The sequence below is a fragment of the Drosophila nasuta genome, chromosome 3, assembly GCF_023558535.2.
Source record: "Drosophila nasuta strain 15112-1781.00 chromosome 3, ASM2355853v1, whole genome shotgun sequence".
Taxonomy (NCBI): Eukaryota; Metazoa; Arthropoda; class Insecta; order Diptera; family Drosophilidae; genus Drosophila; species Drosophila nasuta.
The window spans coordinates 47,512,933-47,537,451 of NC_083457.1; the positions used below are offsets into that span (position 1 = coordinate 47,512,933).

The 24,519-nt window shown below is 37.8% G+C and overlaps 2 protein-coding genes and 1 long non-coding RNA gene across 3 annotated transcripts in view; 1 reads left to right on the forward strand and 2 right to left on the reverse strand.

The window, feature by feature from the left end:
- LOC132794263 (fringe glycosyltransferase) overlaps positions 1-22,526 on the forward strand; it is a 38,666-nt gene extending 16,140 nt beyond the window's left edge. The window contains exons 3-7 of the mRNA XM_060804575.1: positions 6,870-6,918; positions 8,162-8,264; positions 19,758-19,896; positions 21,438-21,612; positions 21,691-22,526. Coding sequence (XP_060660558.1) covers positions 6,870-6,918; positions 8,162-8,264; positions 19,758-19,896; positions 21,438-21,612; positions 21,691-21,926 — 702 coding nt within the window. The 3' untranslated portion in view covers positions 21,927-22,526. The remainder of the gene's footprint in view (positions 1-6,869; positions 6,919-8,161; positions 8,265-19,757; positions 19,897-21,437; positions 21,613-21,690) is intronic.
- Positions 6,980-8,164, reverse strand: LOC132794268 (uncharacterized). Its single transcript, XR_009633194.1, has 3 exons — positions 7,242-8,164; positions 7,085-7,175; positions 6,980-7,035 (listed from the first exon to the last, which is right to left on the reverse strand). It is a non-coding gene; the product is annotated as an uncharacterized LOC132794268 (long non-coding RNA).
- Positions 18,423-19,731, reverse strand: LOC132794264 (uncharacterized). Its single transcript, XM_060804576.1, has one exon. It carries the CDS (start codon positions 19,629-19,631, stop codon positions 18,513-18,515), a length of 1,119 nt encoding a protein of 372 aa, XP_060660559.1. The 5' UTR covers positions 19,632-19,731; the 3' UTR covers positions 18,423-18,512.
- Positions 22,527-24,519: the final 1,993 nt, after the last annotated feature.

A 24,519-nucleotide genomic window follows, 5' to 3' on the forward strand; every position in this document is an offset into this window, starting at 1 on the left:
ATTTTGAATGCAGTACTATATCAATATACCAAACATATCAGTTGGTATATTTTTTTAACAATTTTACAGTATATTACGGTATATTTTAAAAGTAAATACCGCACTATTTTGTTTGTATTCAAAATGTGTATCGGGTATCTCAAAATCGAGCACACTCGTCTGTAGCTTTCTTACTTATTCTCATTAACTAGGCTCAATTCAACTCAACTCAACTCAGCCTTGGTCAGTTGTGTTTGTGTTTAACGAGCTTGCTACTTTGCTTCCTCCCTCTCCCTCTCTCCGTACTCTATTCCTTTTCTTAACTTGTCAGCGGCGTTGTAAGCTGCGTCACAAGTTGTCTACAGGTTTTAGCTAACAACTCTTGCGCTGCTCCCAAGTCCAAGTCTCTGGCTTCCAATTCTCTTCCCAGACTGTCGCCGCAGCTGCTTTCAGTGTGTACGTGTGTGTGTGTGTGTGTTGTCTGCTGTCAGCTGCACATAAAATATGCTTAAGCATATGACAGTTGTCATATACTCAGTTCTCTGTGTACTCTGTCTGCTTTGCCATTCTCTTTATTTTCATTTCCATTTCCAATTTCCATTGTGCATCACGTGGCGTATGCGCAACGAACCGCTTGGCAATTAAAGCTCAATTGACAGCACGTCCAAAGTGTGCCGCCAACGCACAACAACACACATACATTACATCTTTCTCCCCCTCCCTCTGCTCTTTCCCTTTTCCCTCTCTCTTCTCTTGCTGCCACAGTTTTTGATTGTGGCCTGTTTTATGCGACAGTTTTTTTTGGCGGCCTTTTCAATGCGCTTCAATTTAATTTAATTCGCAATAAATTGAAATTTTTCCATTGTTGCCCCGCGCAACACAACAACGACACAATTTTTGTGATGTTGCAGGCCACCCGCCTTCCCTCCCCCTCCCTATACTATGCTGTTGTTGCCCGCATGCAACTTCCTGCTTAATGTTTCATTTCGTATGCCATTTGCTCAAAAACACACACACACAGTGCCTGTAAATAGTCAACGCGCAGCGCAACAGCAATTATTATCAAGCATCGCTCTCAATTGCAATAACAGTTGTTTTGCTTTAACATTTTACAATATCGCAGTTATTCCAAACGCATCTTAAAGATACAATTTATGACTAAAGATATCAATTGACTTTATTAACTCCTTGAATAACTGACACAATTTTGTGCAATAAATTAAAGTGAGTAATTAAACGTTTGTCTTAAATTTGAAGCCAGTCTTTCATTACATTCAAATCAATTGATTAATTAAACTGCAACATGCGCGCACCTTTCAGCACGTGTATCTCACAGATACAATATCTTCTCCTCTCTCTCTTTTGTCTATCTGCGCCTTCAATCAATTGGAAATCAGCTAATTGATACATTTCATTCCGCTTGCTTGGCCAGCGCCTCATTAACGCAAATCTCGCCAGAACACTTTATGACGCCCCGCCTCCCTTTCCTCCCCTCCCTAAACCCTGAAGAAACATCGCCCTGTGCCTTGGGGGCACACGCAATGTGGCAACAGCTGGCGAGACAAACGATTGTGGCAGTGGCTAAGCAGAGAGCTGGGAGTGTAGCAAATGCTTCACCAGAGAGGTTTAGGCTTTAACATATAATTAAAATGTGAACCTTTTGTGGTTAGAGTTTTGTTTTTTTTCTCTTCTTTTTTTTTACTGTGGACTGCCGAATAGCCGAAACTGCGATTACGCAAATTGAGACACGCCCTCAATTGGACAGTTTGCGGTTGGGGCACAAAACTACAAATTTATATAAATCTACAATGCTTTATGTATGTGTATATTAATTTGATGTGTCGAAATCAGCTATATATTATACATATATATATTTTCCTTAAAGGCCATTCTTACAATAAGTTGGAATTTATTTGGTTTGGCAAACAAAAGTTTATGTCTGTCATTTTAAGTCGTTTCTTACTTAATTTTATTATCTGGTATATTCTTTACATTATGGTATATTTTAAATTTGATTGTATTTCAAAATATCAAATATGGTTTTCGGTATATTTCAGTCATCTTTCTAATTCCTCTTTCTTATTCTTATATAATTGTATATTAATATACCAAATCTTGTTTTTGGTATATTTTCTTAATCGATCTAATTCTTCTTATATAATTGTACAATCTGGTATATTCTTTACTCTTTGGTATATTTTAAATATAATTATATATTAAAATACTAAATATTGCCTTCGGTGTATTTCCGTATTCATTCTTATTCTTCTTATATAATTTTAAAATCTGGTATATTCTCTCTTCTATGCTATATTTTAAAAAGAATTGTGTATTAATATACAAAATATTGCCTTCGGTATTTTTCAGGGATCTTTTTTATTCTTCTTATTTTGAATTGGGTTGATTTAGAAAACCATAGTTCGCTTCCAAATTCTTACAAACAATTCCAACTTTATAAGTTACATATAAGCAGATAAGCCGGCACTTTGGCAACAATATTTCCACTTCTTGAAATTCTTGTAGTCCTGCTTTATATTTGCTTTCAACTCCTATCATGGCATTTGTTGATATTTGATTTCATTGCATTTTGATTTAAAGCAACTTTCACTTGGCGCTGTCTGATCAAATTTAGAAAGCATCCCAGTGTCCAGAGTGCCGCCTCGCCTCATAGATTATACATTTTTGTGTGTTTGGCTTGTTTTTCGCTATTTGGTCAAAATGCACAAAAATGCAGACAAAGGCAGCTGGCTGGCAACCACGATTGCTGCTGCTGCTTGCTGCTGTTGCTTGCGCCATATGTAAGGCCCAAGCAACCACAGCTGCAATTGCAGCCAGCATCGAAGTTGAAGCTGGAGCTGGAGTTGAAGCTGGTGGCGATCGACCGCACCCCACGTGCTTGGCTAGCTATTGAATTGAGTGGAACTAGAGTTGAGTGTCGAATAAAGAGGAGAAAGAGAGTGTGGAGTGTGGAGAAGGGAGGGGAGTTGGCTGGTCCTTAAATGCAGCAAAGAGGCCAAAAAGCAAAACGCCAAAATGCTGCAAAATGTGGCCGCTACAAATGGTTGCTTGGTTGCTGGTTGCTGGTTGCCTGCAGCTGCAGTTAGAGACGCCATTGAAAATGTTGCCGTTGTTTGTTGTTAGACATTGTTGTTGCTCTTGTTGTTGCTGGCCTCTGCCGGCGACAGTCAGTTAGTTTGTTGGCCAGCTGTAGTTGCTGTTGTTGTTGCTGTTGTTGCCTGCGCCGAAAACATAACGAATTGTTGTGGCAATCGCTTCGTTCCAATTGAATGCATGCCGCGCCGCAAAATGCGCGCCGCCACCTCAACTTGCAACTCACCAAAAATCTGTATCTGTAGCTAGCTGTATCTGAATCCGCGTATCCGTAACCAACAACATTTTCAACTACAGCTACAGCTGCAGCAGCCTTTTCATGATAAATTTGTTTTGCATTTAATGCTGACCTAAGCGAAATATTGTTGCTTCAAATTTATAGACTCGCCTCTCACACTCTTTCTCTCTTTGGCATGCACTTGAATTATTTCAAATGCTTGCTCAGTTGAACCAAATACCAAATAAAGTTGCTCGGCGTATGCCACTTTTTATCCATTCAACGGGTCTTAGTTGCTTTGGTTGACAATCTGGTGTATTCTGTACTATGTGGTATATTTTAAATATGATAGTATTTTAATATACCAAATATTGCCTTCCTTATATTTCAGTGTTTATTCATTGAATTGCAATCTGCTATATTCTGTACTCTATGGTATATTTTAAATGTAATAGTATATCAATGTACCACATACATAATTTAGTATTCTTTGAGTATATTACAATCTGGTATATTCTATACGCTAAAAGTATATATACGCTTAAAAAGTAGTGGTATATTGATATACCAAATATTGCTTTCCTTATATTTCAGTGTTTAGTCACTTTATTGCAATCTGATATATTCTGTACTGTTCGATATATTTTAGTATATCTATATACTACAATCTGGTATATTCTGTGATGTACGGTTTATTTTAAAAGCATATTTCAGGGTTTGTTCAATATATTACAATGTGGTATATGCTTTACTCTATGGTATATTTGAAATGTAATGATATACCAAATATTACCCTACGTATATTTTAGTATTTTTACAGTGCATTACAATCTAGTCTATGCTGGACTCTATGTCATATTTTAAATGTAATGTAGTTCATGGTATATTTTAAATGTGATAGTTTATTGATACACCAAATATTGCCTGTGGTATATTTCAGTATAATTTCAGTATATTACATTCTGGGGTATTCTGTACTTAGTGGTATATTTAAAATGGAATAATTTATTGATATACCAAATATTGATATCGGTATATTTTAGTATTTTGTCAGTATAATTTGTGGTATATTTTAATTTAATTGTGCTTTTATTCAAAATGTGTAACAGGTAACTCAAAGTCCATCACACTCGTCAGTAGTTTTGTTACTTGCTCGAGCTTAAAATACTTGTTAGATATTCTGAAAATTCCAGAATTTCGTTTGACAGTTATAAAGCTGTGTTTTGGGTCAGCTAATTACGGCGAGAATTTTTCGCTGACCAGCTGCTCATTTGGTGCAATTTACGAGTGGGCGAAAGCGTAAAAGGAAGTTTGAGGGGCAGCTAAACCAATTAACTGGGCCAATAGCGAGCACAGTGCTCAGTGCCTATGCTTATTTATGTGGCAGTTACATCAGCGCGTTCAACTTGCCTCATAAATCTGCAACATGTTGTAATGTTGTTTGTCAACAGTTTTAACAGTTTCCAACAGTCACATAAATTAAATGCTAGTCAAGTGTCGAGGCACTCGGGCAACTGCAGCAGCAGCCCAGCAACAGCAGCAGCCACACTTGCAACAGCAACAACAACAACGACAACAACAAGAGCAACATCATGCGGCAAAACATGGTGTTAACATTTCTCGCCCCGCGGCGGGCAGAAGCGCTTTTTCCCTCTCTGTCCTTCTTTCTCTAGCCCAAATGAGTGTGAGAGAAAGGTAAAAGGGGGGGGAAGCGAGAAAAATCTCGTAAAAATCCATGAAAATTCAACAGACGACGAAAAGTTTGCAGCAGGCGCAGTTGTTGTTGCTGTTTTGTATAAAGAACTCGACTGGAGTCGAGTCGACTCGAGTCGACTTCAACTTCAACTTCAGCTCGAGCGTTGCGTTGACTTTCTAACTGTTTAAGCGTCGTTTTTCGCTCCAGACGAAATGCTTGTGCAGCAACAGCAGGCGTACTTGTGTTGCATTGTGTTTGTTGTTGCTGCAACATGGGGCAACAACAACTGCTACAGCAGCAGTTGACTGTGCTTCGTGTTCGTGTTAGTTGTCAAAGCTTTAAAACGATTTTCGCCTGATTTGACACAGGCGAAGAAATAGTTATTAAAGGCAAAACCAATTGAGTTGTTGTGAGCGAGACTCATGGCAAAGAAGGCAGAGCGGAGGAGGTAAAGTGGGAAACACTTTTAGATAGCCGCAGCGACTGTCATTTTGGGCAATTAGGTTTGCGCTTATGTCAGCGAGATAGTTAGAGAAGCGGCAGCTAGAGGCGACTAGAGAGATAGAGAGAGAGGGGAGAAGATGGGAATAAAGTGATGGAGGAAGCCCCTAGCGTAGTCAGCGATGCATAAAAAACCAACAGCAGCAAAACCAGAATAACAACAACTTACACTTCCAAGTGTCTTCATTCCCAACGCTAAAGGAAAAGTTAATTTTAGACTCATTTCTTATAAGGTTTTCTACCCCTTAAAAGAATAGTTTAAAAGGGGATTGTAAGTGGGTGTTATAAGCTGGGAAGTTACATGACTGAAAGATATATTTAAAATATATAATGAAAAAGTGAATTTTTAATTATTTCTTACAAGGTTTTTAGCGCCCTAAGAGAGTAGTTTAAGGCGTATTGAAAGTGTGTACTATAAAGAAAAAGTTATAAAGAAAAAAATAGTTTTTAATTTATTTCTTACAAAGTTTTCTACACCTTAAAGGAGCAGCAGAAAAAAGTATTAAAAGTATCTATTGTAAGCTGAAAAGTAACTGAAAGATAAATATATTATATATAGACATAAAATCAATTTTTGACTAATTTCTTACAAAGCTTTCTACTTCTTAATAGAATAAAAGGTATTAAAAGTGTGTACTCGTATTATAAAATCAAAAGTTCAAGACTGAAAGAAAAATGTAATATTGAAATGATCAAGATTGAATTGAAAATCTGTTTTATAAAAGCAGAACTATATGACGGGAGATCAACATAATAATGAAATGAGAACTTAAACTGATTGTTAAATAAAATAATTAACGAAAGAGTATTATTGTGCTTTTGTTTCTTTTATCTAGAGATATGATTTTAATTGAAAGACCTTTCTTTTGCTGTTCAAATTATTCTAAATGAATTCCATTTTCAACAAGAAGTAATTGTAATGCAGAGTAACTTCTAGTCAATCAAGCTCAATCCACTTTGCCTGCTCTTCAAGTTTTTTTGCTTGAGTTGTTTCTTGATGTTAGTTCAACCACAGTTTTTTCCCTACAAGTTTCGTTTCGTTTTCTTTGGGCGCTTTTTTGACGTATGTTTTTTTTTCCGGCTAGTGTGTGTGTGTGTGGGAATATTTCTTATCTGATTGTCTCGAAATCTTGTAAGAATAGGCGCTGCTCCTACTCGCTATGTAGATGAGTCTACTACGCCTCGTAAACATATGACTAAATTAAAAGAAGAATCGAGTCAATTAAAGTTAGGTCTAAGTTCCCATGAAAACCTAAACCTAAAACTTACAGTATGCAAATCTGAGCAACTTTCGCTGCCTCGATTTTATTTTGGTTTTTTTTACATCATCAATGATTAATCGCATTCTTTTTCTTGCGCTTACAGACCTGGTTCTTCACAGACACCGACGATCATTATTATCAGGAGAAGACAAGTGAGTATTATTCCAAATTTCCAAAAAGGAAATGAAAATCATAACTTACAATTTCGCAACGCTGCCCAAAAAAATACGTACGAATATATATAAGAAATCAAATTGAAAATCGGGGAGCTGAAATTGAAGTTGAAGCTCAGCTTCTACCTGTGTGACGACCTCTTACCTTTCCCATTCCATCGTCCAGACGTCTGTCCGGCTTCAATTTGTGCCTCGACCCAGCCACGCCCCGTTGTACGCCTAATCTTGGCCACTGTCTTGGAGCACAAAACCGATTAAACTTTATACAAGAGTGTGTGCAGAGTGTGTGTGTGTGTGTTTACCTGCTGCTGTTGCTGCTCACCCGCATTTTAATTGAATTGCAGCCTTTTCTTTTATATTCTGTTTTCTTTCCCTCTGCGTGCTTCGATTTTTGCGTGCCTCATCGCGTCGTTGCAGCTGCAAGCGCTGCGAGACTTTTAATTAAAAAAAATAAAATAAAAAAGAGCAAGCACAAGATCGAAAAAAGTTCAAATTTCAAATTTGTATTTCATTTTTGCATAAACAGCAACGAAGAAGAGGCTCTTGGGATCTCTCACTCTCTCTCTTCCTCTCTCGCACTCTATCTCCCTCTTGAGGTCTTCTCAAGTTTCAGGCGATACGCTGCCACATGAGGCATTTTGATTAGGCTGGACCAGAAAAGGATTTCTTCCCCAAAACACGCATACAACATTTTTGAGTTATGTGTGCTCAAGTTCTTGTTGTTGTTGTTGCTGTTGTCTGTGCTGTGCAACACAAAAGGATAATAAAAGCATCTTCTTCAGTCTTTTTACCATTGTCCGCTTGTGCTTTAAATATTTCAACAATTTTCATCCAATTAAGGCGCACACAAGTTTTTGCTCTCCTTTCGATTTCAACACTCGGCAACAACTTTAGCTCTGCTTTCTGCTCTTCTATCTTTATCGGCGGCGTCTGTCAAACGAGATACAAAACGTATCCGCTGGATATGAGCGGCATTCTTGGCTAACAAGCTACTGTTTTTGGCCCATCGCAGCGATATGAGCTTCACTTCGCCTTCTTTTCTTTTGGCCTTTTAGTTAATTAACATAGAAGTGGCTGCGTTCCCTTCTCCCTTTTCCTTTTTCTTGTTTCCCTCACTTGGCTTAGTTGCTTGTTGGCGCGTTGTTATTCTGCTTAATTACCAATCTTTATCAAATTCCCTGTTCCTCAACTCTTCTTCTCTCTTCTTCTGTATCTTCCACAGAGGGACATCTTATAAACACAAAGTGCTCACAGGGCCACTTTCGCAAGGCGCTCTGCTGCAAAATGTCCGCCGAACTCGATATCTTCCTGGAGAGCGGCAAGAAGTAAGTCAAATTGTTCAAATATCAAATTTAAGTAAAGCTTTAGTTTGTTTATAATAATTATCAAGTCAAATATGCTTTAGAATTATCGTTTTAAAGTGGTTAATTATTATTAAAAGTGGAACAGAACACAAATTTCAGTAAGTGCTGAAAATATTGAGAATTAGAATAGAATATAAAATACTTTTTTGATCACTTATTCATTAATCTAATATCTTTTTTCTTAGTTTTTTAATGTAATTTCTTTTCAATTCGATTCATTTCATTTCAATTCGTTTCGTTTCGTTGAATTGAATTTTATTTCATTTCATTCCGTTTAATTTCTTTACGTTTCATTTTATTTCATATTTTTTAAATTTCTTAAATGAAATAATTATTTTATTTTATTAATTTAATTTGATTTATCAGTATTATATTTCATTTAATTTAGTTTCGTTTCATTTCACATAATTGTCTTTCATTCCATGTATTTTCTTTCATTTCGTTTTGTTTTGTTTCGTTCCATTTAAATTTATTAAGTTTCATTTCATTTCCTTATATTTTAAATTATTTCGTTTTTATTTTAATTTATTTTATTTTAGATCATGTTATTTCAATTAATTTTATTTCATTTCGTTTCCTTTCATTTCGTTTGATTTCGTTACATTTAATTTATTTTCTTTTGGGTTCATTTCATTTTAATTAATTTAATTTCACTTCATTTAATTTTATTTTATATTATTTTCATCATTATTTTAAAACTTTTCAGTTTAGTTTTAGTTTTCCATTTAATTTAATATATTTTAGTATATTTTAAATTTTTTTTTCTTTTTTCAATAATATTTATCATTAATTTACGAATTTATTCGTATTCTTTTTCAATGCTGACATTATTTATATTGGTTATTTGTTCAATTTAAGATTCATTATAAATTGGTTGATTTTAGTTTCGAATTTTTAAATATTTTTCCTTATGATTCTACGCTTTAGTTTTCCCTCTAACTTTGTCATTTGCTATGCCTAGAATGCGCTCAAAGCAACCGCTTACAATAATTGAATATAAATTTTGTAATTCTGCAATTTGATGCCACATTCTGTGGCATTAAAAGAGGCGGCCCAAAAGCGCTTGTCATATTTGCCAGACTTAATGGTCAGAATTCTTAGCTCAACTCGATTTGCGGTTGGCTAAGTGCAATGACTCTTCGATGTCGTTGCTGTTGTTGTTGTTGCTGTTGTTGTGTTTTGTAATTGTAGACTTTAATGCTTTTAATAAGCAACTGTTGCCCCAGCAACATGCCCAAGATGCAGTTCGTCATTTCGTCGTTGCAGCTATCCATCTTTTGCAATGAAAGCAAAGCAAACACCCAGCTTCAGTTGCTGGCTTGCAGCTGCCACATGCGTTCTAATTTGCGCAATTAAGACGCTGTGGCAATATAGCAACTCCCTAGTTTATGTTGCTGTTGTTGTGGCAACCACTCAAAACTTGTCCGGCAAAAACCACAAGCAGCGCGCAAGATGAAGCTAAAAAAAAAAGACACTTGAACTGCAACTGCAACGGCAACGGCGAGTTGCAACAGTGAGTTGCAACGGCGAGCAGCGCCCAAAGGAGCAAAAGTCTAGAAATTCTTGAGCTTGTTTGTAATTACACTGGCAGCAACAAGAAGAGCAGCAGCAGCAGCAAATTGTTGTGCTGCAAGTTGCGAATATCTAGAACAACTCGGACATGCTGCCACTTTAGATGATGTGGCACTGGATGAGAAAGAGGATGAGGATGAGGATGTTGCTGTTGTTCTTCTTGTTGTTGCTCCGTTTTGGCTTAGAACTTGAAACTGTCATTATGAAAGCACTGAGCATGCAATCAATACACTACCAACAACAACAACAACAACTGCCACAGTAGCAGCAGCAACAACAAATTGCAGACAGACAGCAATATGTTGCTGTTGCTTTTGCTGTTGTTGTGGTTGCTCGCCTTGTTGCTGCTGCTGCAAGTCCATAAAAAATAAAACAAAATAAATGGCAAAGCAAGCTAAATGTGCAGTTATGATCAAGATGAGGCAGCAGCAGCCTGTTGCTGCCTGTTGTGTTGGTTGCTGCTGCCTCAAAATGGTATCAGGTGGCACAAACGCACACAGCTTGGGTGCTCCACTGGCAGGCAGTTTCCTGTAGGTTTGTTGTTGATTGGCAGCGCTTAAATTTTGCGCAAGCTGCGAAATGTTGTGGAATAAGTGCAATAGCAAGCAGCAACAGCAGCAACACCAACCAGCAACAGTTCCTGGCAAAAATATGGAAAGAGGTTAATTAACGTGCATTGAAACTGGCAATTATGGCGCTCGCTCTTCGTTGTTGTTGTTGCTGTTGCACTTTTATTGCCCCTTGATACGCACAACAGCAACATGTTGCTGCTGCTGTGTCTGTTGCTGGGAAAAATGTGCTCACATCAGCGGGATGTCCGTTCTATTAAATGCAAATCAAGTTTTATATCATACTCGAAATATGCTTTGTTGTCTCGTTTGCCTTTCTTTCAGTTTTTTTAATTACATTTCCATAAATTTTCGTTGTATTTTGCACCACAGTGCAGCAGCAACCACATTGCTGGCGTCTTGGCAACGCCTTTTGTTGCTGCCGCCAGCTTTGGCTAATTGCAGCTCGCGTTAAGCCATTCGAGTGTCTATTATGAAGCCGAACAATTAGTGCAATTTAATTAAAATTACAACAACGAACAGCAACAACAATTGTTACGCTTGTAACGTAGCTGCAACAACAGCAACAACAACAACAACAACTGCAAGTCATATATGTAGAGGGGCAACTTGGCTGACTTGGCGACCTGGCACGTCAATCAGTTGCAGTCGCCGCCTCCGTCTCAGCAATCCGGCAATTCAACGCCTATTGCTGCTGACTCGACTCCGCTTCCCGCTGTAGCTTGTACTCCCCTATGCTCTACCCCGACTAATGCATGACGTCGCCAGCGTCAGTCTCAGCAGCAGCAGCAGCAACCACAGCCAACAACAGCCAAACAACAATCATCAATTATAAGTCATAGGGAAATTCGACTGGCGCAGGCATTTCTATAACACACACACTCTCACACACTCACACACACAGACACACACTCACACATACACTCTCACACACACTCACACTCATTGATGGAGGCGCCTCCAAGTGTCGGCTGCTGTGCCACAAAGTCGCTTAGTCTCTCTTTCCCCTTCTAACTCTGCTCTACTAAGCTTGACCCCTGCTCCCCACTTGCTGTGCGACATTTGGGTTCTTATAAATTAGTTTTGTGTACGACTTTAAATTCCACGCTTCGAAATTGGTTTCTTGTTTTTCCAATTCAGCATTCGAAACACTCGTTATTCAAAAGCGCACAGAAGTAGCATGAATTTGTGTAGGATTTTGTGCTAAGATTATAGATCTTATATCTTTTGTACAGTTTACAGGCTGTTTAATTTGTTTAAGCGTATAACTTATATTACGAAACGTTAAACAGTTCTTGGATCTTAAATGATCTTTTGTAGTCTACATTTTGACTTGAACATTGACTTTATGTATGATATTGTCGATTTTTAATATGCTTAATTCATTCTTTAGTTTGCCTTATATGCAATCTTCTATCTATCTTCAACTTTAAAAAAATATAAAGGGTCTATTACATTCGTATGTCGTCTAATTTTTTTACAAGTTATTTATTTATGTAGAAGTTATTTTACAAGTTATTTTTTTATGTAGAAAAGCAAAGTAGTATGAGTTAAAGCAAAAATCTTTAAAATATCATAGAGAGATTATTTCTACTGCTTTAACCTAGAATTAATAATTTTTTATTGCCGATTGTTTTTAATATAAATGGGTTTAAATATATCTAAGCTGTTGCTTATTTTACAAATACTTTAGCCTGTTTTCAGTTTACTTTACTTTGCTTTCAGCTGATTACTTTGATTTATAACAAATTTAAAGGGTCTCATGCAGTCGAATGTCCAATGAATTTCTTTTGCAAAGGAAGGAAGTATAAGTTAATTCGAAGATTCTTAAAATATCAACAATGGTTCTTAAAAGTTTACAGCAAATCTTAGTTATTTTTTAGTAGAAGGAATTTTATTACATATCTTATGTAATTTAGTTTTCTTTTTATTTATTTTTTTATTTGTCCATCTTTCTGGTATGATTAGTTTCTAGTTTATTTCACTTTTATATATAGAACTACTATAAATCGACAGGGTTTTACATAGTCTAATGTTGTTTAGGGTCTTGTACAGTGTAATGTTGTTTATATTTAATATACTTGTATATATATATTTTTTCAACTTTGCTTTATTCTGCCCACAATTTAGTTTACTTTTACTTCTAGCTTTAAACTGTAAAAAAGTCTAAAGCGTTTCTTAAAGTCGCATGTCGTTCATGTACTAGTTTTTTTTTTATTGAATTTATTTATATTATCTTTAGCTTGTTGACTTTCAATTGCTGCAGCCACAGCAAGTTTTTGCCTGTTGTCTGTCTGACTCGCGTTCTTAATTTGTTTTGTATTATTTTTCTCGATTTATTTGTTTCAGTTCTAATTTATCTGTAGACTTGTTGTTTTCGTTCAGAGTCCGGTGTGTGTGTTTATGCCTTGGGTGTGTTTTTGTCGATGTCGTGCCGCATTTCGTTGAGTTCATTTGAGTGTGCCACACCTAACAGTGAAACTAGCAAACTTTGTGCGAATACCGAGTATCTGTATCTTTGTATCTGTATCTCGTATCATGCTCGACGCTGGCGACTCTCTCATGACGCATAAGGCACACTGTGGCACGTCTCGTAATCAACATTTATTGATATTATAACGGCATATACATATCGTTTATTCGCTCGCTTGCCTCCCTTTGATGTGCTGAACACGTTATTTTTCTTCATTTTTTTTGGGAGTTGCTGCGTGTAATTACGACACGTAATATGCGTAATATTCACGGCATCAGCAGCAGCAGCAGTCGAAAAGAAAGTGCAAAATACAGACAAACAGGATTCACACAATCGAGTGCAACCATCGAACGAGATGTTGCAACAATGGGAAGTTGCTGTTATTGTTGTTGTTGTTGCTGGTGGATGATGTTGTTACATATGCTTAATGATGAGTTGATTTCTTCCTTTATAACATTTTCTTTTCTTTTCTTTTCTTTTTTGGCACAAATATAAAATTGTTGCATGTTGGGTGGGAGTTGTTGTTGCTGTTTTTGTTGTGAAAGTGCGTGGGAATTTGTGGCACACATTACTCGATAATTCGCTCCCCACATCAATGTTATTTCCCAGGCGTGTTTGCCTTTTGATATTGTTGGGGTTGGGCTTGGCATTGGCATTTCCCAACAGCAACATCAGCATTATGCACAATCCATCTAAGGCCTCAGTTTCAGCTGCGACAATTTTAATTGCTGTTGCTACATTGCTTTTCTTTTGCGGTGTGGAAACCTCATAAACATTTGTCGCATATATGAAAAACCAGATGTTGTCGCTGTGTCTGTTGTGAGAAAATTTTCTTGGGGGGGGTACGCAACGCAAGCCGCGTGTGAAGTGGCTGCAACAGTTGCATATGTATGTGTGTGTGTGTGTGCGTTGCACTTAGTCGTTTAGGGGAAAGCAAACGACACTGAAGCGCATCAATTTCATTTATTTGCCACTTGTGGCATACACACTCACACACACACACACACACACACACAAAACTTGTGCATAATGTAAATTATTCAATTGAATGCAGTTGAGTGTGGCAGCGACTGTGTGACAGTGACAGGCGCAGGGGCAAGGCTAGCTGTGCGACAGGGTCGCCAACTTGCACTCGAAATTGTTGCAGTTGCAGAGTTGTGCTTCCCTCTTTTTATACCCGCTACACATGGGGTAGAAGGGTGTTATAACTTTGTGCCTGCAGAAGGAAGCATCTCCCCCATAAATATATTCTTGATTAGCATCAACAACCGAGACGATGTAGCCATGTGTGTCTGTCTGTCTGTCTGTCCGTATAAAACACTGTATCTCAGAAACTATAAGATATAATTTTTAAGCTAGAGTCGTGATTTGGTTGCGAACAGGCAATCAATGTGGAAGTTACTTAGGAAATACTTTGGCATGACCTAAAACGCCGACTATAATCGGATCTTTTTTGCTTGGGTTAATAATATAGAATATTTTTCACGCCATGGTATATTTTGTATGTAGTACCATAAAAATATAACAAATATATCCTTCGGTATATTTCTGGTTTATTTTGTACTCTTTGGTGCATTTATTTTAGTACTGCATAGATATTAGTACCATATTGGTATACCAAATGTAGCCTTCGGTATATTTCCGGTATATTTTACACTTTATGGTATACTTGGAATGTAGTACTATTTTTATCTATATACCGAATATTGCCTTTGGTATATTTCTGGAATATTTTGTACTCTATGGAATATATTGAATGTATAACTATATCGATATACCAAATATTGTCTCCGGTATATTTCTGATATATTTTGCACTTTGAATCGATCTACGAAATATGTCCTTCGATACATTTCTGGTATATTTTGAATAAAGTGTTATATCGAATTCGGTATATTTTGGTATATTTTTAGTATATGGCCTCGCACAGTCGATCATAAAACTTGGTATATTTTAGTATTTTTCGGTATATTAATTCGGTATATATTTAGCAAAATTTTTTATTGAAAATAGGTAGCGGGTATCTCACAGTCAATCACACTTCATTGTAGCTTTCTTACTTGTTTTTTTTATTGCTGCTGCTGTCGCAGCGGAAACGCACAATTGCGTATAGTTTGCTGCCACAGATGCAGATGAAGTTGCAACTTGCAACTTGCAACATCCGGCGGAAAACGGCTGCGACTGCGGCAGCCACAAATCGCTTGTTCTACATTTCAATTAGAGAGCCGCCCACGAAATAGCGCAATGACGACAATTGGCGTCAATTTGGCAAGTTGCATTCGCTGTTGCTGTTGCTGTGGCAGTTGTTGCACTTTGCTTGACAAATGCGTTTCAATTGTCGCCATAGCTGTGGCAATTGTTCAGTGAGCGTGTCAAAGCAAAAATTTAGCAAAGAAAAGAAACATAAACAGCGGGCGATCGTCGTCGTTGCACTCATAAATCTCTGACTCATGGCAAGTTTCACTTGCAACTGCAACTCGTTCGTTTTGCTGTTGTTGTTGTTAATGAGCTGTCCGCTGTTGCTGTTGTTGTTGTGGTGGTTGTTGCTGTTGACTTGAGTGGCGCAGCTTAATGTAAATATCTTGTTGTTGAACTGACTTGGCACATTGATTTGTATCAATCGCAAAAGATACAATACGAGTTACTCTCCTCGGACATTCCATTTGCCATTTGCCTCGCACAGCTGACAGCTGACTTATTGCTAATTGCTAAGCCAGCAACCAACAGCAACCAAGAGCAACAACAACCGACAACCAACAACAAGCAACGTCAGCCGCTTTTTCGATTTGTGAAATGAAAACAAAATCAGTTCGTCATCCTTTTTGCCACTCGGCGCGATCGCTTATCTCTCTTCGCTTTTGCCTTTTGCCTTGCCTCTGCCTGTCAAAATACTTTTAACGCCGACTGTTCGCTGATCAACTGTTTGTTTCGCTTCGTTTCGTTTCGTTCGTTGGTTCGCTTAATGCGAAATCTATTAAGACTGCCCTGCATTTGGTGCTTCAACTTCGACTTGCGACTTTGCGACTTCGAAAAGTGCCCCGTCAATCATTTTTTATTATGGCTCCAGACATAAAACTCATTTCGCCTGCAGTGCAGCAAAAGACGCCAACGCCCAGGCAACAGCTGCCCACATCAGCAACAGCAGCAGCCGCTGCTCGAGTAATTGGAAAACTGCCATAAAAATAAACTTAAAGTTTTGCACTCGTTTTTGCGCGTCTCGTTTTTCGCGGCCAATGGCCAAACACAACAAACACAGCCTTCTAGAAATGCGATGCAAGATAAACAGCGGCGAACGAACAAAAATAAACACAAAACCCAAAACCGAAAAAATGTGAAGCGCAGCAACATTTGAGACGCGCCACCAACGTTGCTGCAGCTGCAGCTGCCACAAGGCGATCCCCAAAGCGCAGATCGATCGATCGATTGAGATGAAAACATTTCCATTTTCATAGGCAGCTAGAAGAACGCGTTAATTAAGCGAACAGAGAACGGACATAAAATGTCAGCTAGATTTCAATTTGGTAAACTCCGCAGGGAAACAAATATAAAAAAAAACCAAAGATGGGGAGTGTAGACAGCAAAAAGGCGGGTGAAGGGTGCAGGAAATTTCCATCGCGGAGCCACGCATAATTAAGCGATATTAAAAGCGCATTTTTATGCGACACGAAGCGGCAAAAGCGAGGCAACAGCGACAATCAGCAAACAACTTTTGCTGCCGTTTCGCACAGGTATCGCATGTGGCAACCACAGCCACAGTAATAATAGCAACAACAACAACACTAACAACAACACGCAATTTATGAATGCCACAACTGCGATTAGCTTCAACTTCAGCTCCAGCTCTTACGACTTCTTCTATATGTCTTGTGTTTATTGAAAAATACGCTTTTAGCTTTAGCTAACAATCTGCCTTCTTTTCCCCTTCGCACTTTGCGAAGCTTATGCAATAAAAATAATATTAAATTACCCCAACTAGACGCCAGGCAAACGCTTCTCGATATTATTGAATAGTTTGTGTTAGGGGCACTCAACTCAATGCCCCATTGGCAGCAACAGCAGCAACAGAGGAAAACGTTGACAAGGTGGCAACAGAAAAGGAACAACAACTCAGCAGATAAGTGTCTTTGACTATTGAGTTGCACTTTCAGTGCATTTGTTCGTTAAATAGATTCTTTAGATACTATGTTGCTTTTGCTAAAAGATACTTTTTAGCAGGTGACAACAAAAATAAGCCTCAAGATAGTTCATTCAAAACATGCGGTAATCCTCAAAAATAAACCTCAACATAGTTTATTAGAAATATGCAATACTATTTTCTATATCGTTTAATATGCAAAGCTATCTTCTATCTAGCCTTTAGATAATATTAATTTCACAATGCAATGCAATAGTATATTCTGCATAGTGTTTAAATAATAGTACCTAAATAATTTAAAGAAAACAACTTCCTTTTTATCCAATTAAATAATTTAGCATCTAACACTTCGACAAATTCAATTACAAATTTAAATTGCAATTGCAATCAAACACTATTAAATTACATGTGTTAGTTAACTAGTTCAGTGTACACAGTAAACAACAAAGATGTGAAATCAAACTTGTGAAATAAACAGTATAAGAAATATTTGAAAGTAACCAAACAATATTTATGGAATAATTCAATGCATCAAAGAGAATGCTAATTTGTGGAATCAACACTTCCACAAGAGAACTTTCTATTCAGCCAATTAAATACTTTAGATTAAAACTTCAATTGCAATTGCTTCAATTTTCTTGAAGTAATTGAATCAATAGTATGCTCAATATATAAAAAAGAAAAGGTGACATAAGGACTCAAAAATTCAAGAAAAGAGATTTATGTTTATAAACAAATTTTAAATTTCATTTGTTACATTTTCATGTAATTCCATATACTATTAATGAGACAACTTAAGGAATTACAAACTCCAGAACAGAAATTTCTCTTTATAAATAAATTTCATTTGCAACAGCTTTTTTTTAAAATATGAATTAAGAAATGTTTGCTGCAGTTCAACGAACTCTAGAATGAAACAGACCCATTTTTAAATTCGTTGTGTACTTCAATTTATGCAATAGCTAGTCATTTATAAGATACTTAAGTATCTCAGCTGCATTCTCTACGCTCCACACTAGCTGTGTTTAGGATAGTCACACTTCCTGGAGGGTTAATCAAAGAGCAATAAATATATCCACTCGAAAGTAGCTGAGAGATCTAGTCAAAGCAGCCACAAATTCCAACTTTATGAACCTATCTTCATGGAAATTGTAAAGTGAGTGGAGAGGGAAGAGGGAAAAGAAGTAGGGAACCCGTTCGATAGCCTCGACTGCATTTTAATGGCATCATTAGGCCGCGCCGTTGGCTACCGGATATGGTTGATCGTTTGTCACTGCGACTAATCCCAGAGAGACACGGCAGCAGCGGAAAAATAAAGGGGAGAACTGACCACAACGCGGTCGGTCACTCGCGGTAATTACTATTTAAATTAGTGCACTTTTTTATGCACTTCTCTTCTTTTATTTTTTTTACATGCTTTATTGCCGGCTTAAACGAAACGATTTTGTTGAGGTGGAATCTCAAGCGGAGTAAACGGAATTGCGAACGCCGTAGATGGTGTCATTGGCATCCGGTAGCTTGCACACTTTACCCGAGGGTCGATTCAAACGTTGTTGTATCACATTCAAATCTAGATTATTAACCCGCACCATCAGCGTTGGCTCCTTGTCGTTGGTGCGGAAGACCAAAGCTTTCTGACAATTGTTCTGCAGATGATGTGGCAAATGTTGTGCGGTTGCATCGGGCAGCGGACCAATGTTCAACGGTCCGACATCGACACCAATGCGATTGTTACCACACGAGATGCAACGAATGCCGGTGTTGACAAAGCCCGCAGCACGTGGACACGAATCCTTTTCCTCGATCTTTGACAGCCGCAACTCAATGTCATCGAAGTGATCGCGAATGTACTTCTTCAGAGCAGGCATATGCACTTTATCCAGCTTGCTATCGAGCATATCCTGCAGTTCCTCCATTGTCCCAAGAAATGTGAGATTGTAATTCTTCACCAGCTCACGCAGATTCTCAATCTCAATGACGCACTGCTTCACCAGCTCGAGACGTTCGAAGAGCGCTTCGGTTTTCTTGAGAAACTTTTTGAGTTTCTCGTAGAATTCGCTCAGATTGCGTTTGATCTCCTCCATCTCTTCCATCATGGGCGAAGCGATGCGTCGCAGCAGCTTCTTCATAAAGTCCATGTTCTGCAGCAAACTACACGCGATCTTGTTGTCCTCATCGCACACGGTGCACAGATCCTCACAAGGCGATGAATACTGTTCCCAGATTTGCTTCTGATACTTTTTGCTGTTCACTTTGTTGCACACACGTATCTGCTGAAAGTGTGCATCCAACTTTGCCTCGAGGCTCGCGATGCGTTTCTCCATTGCCTCGACTTTCTCCAACTCCGATGAAATGGGCACAATGGTGGCCACATCGAAGGGCAGAGGGGAAATTTTCGAGCGTTCTAGCAAACGCTCTAAGCATTTGCCTTCGAAGCCGCCAATAGTAACCAAATCCTTTTGGCAATCAAGTTTCTTCATCAGCGCATCGAGCAGACTGTGCAACACGGCCACATTCACATGATTCATCTCGGGCACGCCCAAAGCGATGCGTGCCAACTCCTCCAAAGTTAGTTCCATATCGAATATCGAAATATAAGTTTAAGTTTGGTTTAAGTTTTGAAATTGTGTTGCGTCTGTTTGTGTCTTGAATTTTTGATTAGTAACTAAATCATTCTTTACTCTGTCTTTTCTCTGTGTTTTCAGATGGTTCTGTCACTTTGATGATGACAACTATGTCAATGTGCCGCGTCTGGTGAAACTCCTCGATGAGTACAATCCTAGTGTGGACTGGTATCTGGGCAAGCCGAGCATCTCATCGCCGCTAGAGATTCACTTGGATAATGTAAGTATAATTTCGTTGATAGTAACTAATATGGTAGAGATATCTTGGCAACATATCAATAAATAGTATTATTTATTAAGTAAAGTTTGTTCTTTTTAAATATGATAACTCATAGAATGGAGAGATATTTGATAGACATTGATTGTCTAGAAATATTATTATTAAGTAAAGTTTCCTTTTTATTTGCCATAATGTCATAATGTTCAAATATACATACGTGTATAAATTGTTCACATGAAATTTTGAAAGATATTCTCCAATTTGGCAGAAAGCGATCAATGTAATAAAGTCAGTTTGTCAGCCTTTGTTTCTAATATTCTTTAATAATATATGGTTCGTAGTTCGTTTTATTATTATTAACTGAATGGACTACAAGAAGTACAATTGCACACTTGAACAAGTAAGAAAGCTACAATTGAGTGGACTCGACTGAATATCGAGACCCATTTCGAATAAAATCAAAATAGTGCGGTATTACTTTTAAAATATATCAAATCAGTATACTGCAAAAATACTAAAAATATACCAAGGGCTTTATTTGGCTTATTGTATACCAGATTGACAGCCAAAGTAACTACGACCAAACTTTTGAATCGATCAAACTTTTGAAAATCATTAAAACAGCCATATTTGCCATTATTTTAGCGTAATTTTAAAGTTGTAAGCTGTAGGTGATACCTCACACTCGCATTTTGCAACGTTTTCAATTTGTAAACTAAATCGCCACAGCGTATATCAAAGTCGAGCACTCTCAACTGTAGTTTGGTAATTCGAATTCGCTTTAATTTTTGCACATTTTCCAATACTGGTAATTACATGCAGAGAGCTCAAGCTGGAGCCTACGATCTTTCGATCGCCTTTCTCCTGGCTGTAGATCAGCGGCCTACATTATTTATGCGGCTGGCCGAAGCCATTTGTCTATGCCGCCATTTGGCTTCCAGCTGCCAGCGTGGGCTATCATTAATAACCGATATGATCTGGACTGCAGACTGCAACAACAACTGCAACTACAACTACAACTCGAAGAGAGATTCAAGCTTTGTGGCTTTGGCTTGGCTTGAGTTGAGTTGCTTGCAACCCGTTCCCATTCCGCAGTGGCATTTGAAATATCGCCAGCTGATCCCGTAATGAATGTGCATGCAACAGTTTTGTCGGCTTACTGACTCGCTCGCTGACTTGCCGATTGCTGTGGCGTGGCAATCGAGTGAGTATGGGGCATGCCACACTGCAACACTGCAACAACACTCGTAGCGAATCAGTTCGTCTGATCCCTAATTGAAAGTCCAAACTTAACGCTTCATTAGGTCAAGCCAAGAACGAGTTTGCAGTTCTCCTCTTTCTCGACTTTGTATTAAGTTTCCCCCAAACGCACACAACATGTCCACATTTACATGGTCAATTAATCAAGCCAAGTTTTTTAATACTTTGCCAAAAAAAAAAGAGATTTTTTTTATTTAAGTTTATCCTTTGTTCACCTCATTTATTAGCCAGTTCTTCCGTTAACTTCATGCTTCATTCTTCCCTTTTTTTTTTACTTGCAGAAGAATGCGACGACAAACAAGAAGATAACCTTCTGGTTTGCCACTGGCGGCGCCGGCTTCTGCCTCAGTCGCGCCCTCACCCTCAAGATGCTGCCCATAGCAGGTGGCGGCAAGTTTATTAGCATCGGCGATAAGATACGCTTTCCGGATGATGTCACAATGGGTTTCATCATAGGTGAGTGGACACTTAACTCTGTTCTTCTATGCAAATCTCTTTAATATGTTTATTTCTTTTTCTTTCCTCCATTTCCAGAGCATCTGCTGAAGGTTCCTCTCACCGTTGTGGACAACTTCCATTCGCATTTGGAGCCCATGGAGGTGATACGTCCAGATACGTTCCAGGATCAGGTGTCCTTTAGCTATGCGCACATGAAGAACCAATGGAATGTCATCAAAGTGGATGGCTTCGATCTCAAGACCGATCCCAAGCGCTTCTATTCGCTGCACTGTCGCCTCTTTCCCTACTTCAGCTTCTGCCCGCCCTTATAAATGCTAGAGAAAACAAACAAATCCAATATATAGGGTATTTTATGCAGGCTGTCGCTGTTTTGCGGTTCAGAACCGAAGAAGGAAAGGAAAAAACAAAATCTCACCACTGTGATGTAACAATTAAGTAATCGATAAACGAAAAATTATAAAAAGTTAATGGCTCTTTTGTATATAGTGCTTAGAAACTATTTAATAGAATTTCAACTCAAACGTTGTGCTTCCTAAAGATTTACCATGTTAAGTTCTCTTCATGCCTTCCACATAACCATTGAAGATTACTAAACAACTATTACTACTACTATTATTGTTTAAGTTAACGTTTTTGCAATTTGAAATACAATCAACACTTTCCAAGTGCTTCCTTTTCGTAGCGTTAAGTCTTCCATTGAAGCTAAGCCTTAGTTAATTTAATGGTCTAGTCTAGGTTTAAGTTCACAAGCAGAATGTAAATCAAACAGCAGTCGAAATAAATTTATAAAAAATTAAAACTAATCTGTGTGTATATAAAAATATATGCTAAATATAAATATATATATTTATGTACTATATTGTAATTGTAGTTTGTAGTCTATGCTAAGCAATGTTTAAATTCTTTTTGTTAATTTTTAGTTTGCTTGAATAAAAACCATAAATAATCAGAAAAAGGAGTATGTTTATTTCTACATTGTTTGCAGTTCACTTAACATTTTGATATTTTTTAGGTAGTATTGATGTTTAAACAGTTTTGCTGTTAACATTTCCCATTGAGCATTGTTCTCTTTTCCATAGCATATAGCACGTCGTTCAACAATAATTGCAGTTAACTTTATGTAACATTAAGGTAACATTGATGTTTTAACAGCTATAATTGGATTGAAATTCATTTAAGATTTGTGTAATGTTTCCACAACTCTGAAAAGTAAACATTTTTGACTTATCTCTTCTTTTTTATATCAACATTGACTGCAGTTCACCAAACAATTTATTAACATTTAGTTAACATTGATTTTAACAGTTTTGTTAGTTAAGATGTGTGCAATAATTTCACTCATTTTACATTGACTGCAGTTAACATAACATTTATGTAACATTAATGGGTTTAACAGTTTTTTTTTTGCCAATTTAAACCATTTTAAACCAAGTTAACATTGATTAACATTGTACATAACACTAATCTTTCTTTTATAACATTCACTTCAGTTAACTTAACATTATTAAAAGTAGCATTTATTTAAATTTTAACATTTTCGATCGTTTTTCTGGACATGGCACACATTTATTTTAACATTATTTACAGCATTTCTCCAGTTTAAAAAGAATAACATACAGTTAACATTTTTGACTGCGGCTAACTTAACATTTCACGCAACATTTTTGATTGTTATGCTGCACATTTTAGTGCTAATTGCCGTTAGCTCGTTAACAGTGCTGTTAAGAGCCTCTCACTTGTTTTTTTATGCAACTTTTTGGCTTATCGTGCAACAGTTGTAGTTGCAGTTGTCGTACTTAATGTTGTTGGGGCAGCTTATCGATGTGTGTGTGAGTGTGTGTTGGCTGCTGTTGCATTTTGCATTTTCGTTCACAAAAATTCGTTGTTAATTAACGCTAAAAGCCATGTTAAGGCCGCTAAAGCGTTAACTTTTAACGATATGGATCAGAGAGTCGCCAGGCCAGACCAGACAACAGACAAGAGAGCAAGAGACGGACATTGACATGTCCATGTCCATGTCCTGTGCAGTCAAAGTCACACACAGGAAGGCACACAGACACAACAAAACACACACAAATACAGTCAGAGGGTGCCTCTCTGGTTCACGATGTCGACGTCGTCGTCGACGCCGTTGCCAATGACATGTTGTGCATTTTTATAAAAGACTCACTCGAGAGACTTCTTCAGCTCGCTCTTTGCTGCCTTTATCGCTGTCTCCTTTCGCTGATATGTTAAACAGTTCTGGGCAATTATTTTTTGTGCTGCTGCTGCTGCTTCCTTTTCGGTTAACTCGGCAAGTTGACTGCGATTTTTAGCCGCTGTTATGCAGATAATCAGTTTTTAGTCCATGTCCAGGCACAGCTGGGAGCGCGCTTTTGGGCTTTAATCAATGAAAGCCAATGGCCAGCCACAAAGTCTGTGGCTTCTTCTGGCCTCTCTTACTGCAATTTTTGTGTCTTGTTCGTTTTAATTGCAAGTGAAATCCTTGTCAGCGTCTGCCTGTCTGTCTGTCTGTCTGTCTATCCACGTCACAGCATCGTTGATAATGAATTAATTATCATATATTAAAAGTCGAAGTTGGCTTCGTCGTCGTCGTCGTAGTCGGAGATTATCTGTTCACCTGGGCACGCCTTTGCATATTTTATGTATTTTTGAAGTAATGAACTCCAGGGTCAGACGAGAGCGAGATAAACATTTTTTTTTTGTATATTCGGGGGCGCTTTTCTGGCACAACGCACGCAGCTCGCTTCGATTTTCCACTCATTCATCCATCATGTTTAAAGCCACAAAAATCTCAGCTAAACTAAGACCTCAACAAAATACACAACACACCACACCAGTGGCAAACACACACACAACACACTCACACTCACACACACTCACACCCTCATGCTTACAAAAGAT

Excerpts from the sequence above, each read along its gene's own strand:
- LOC132794264 (XM_060804576.1), bottom strand. The coding sequence starts at position 19,631 with ATGGAACTAACTTTGGAGGAGTTGGCACGCATCGCTTTGGGCGTGCCC.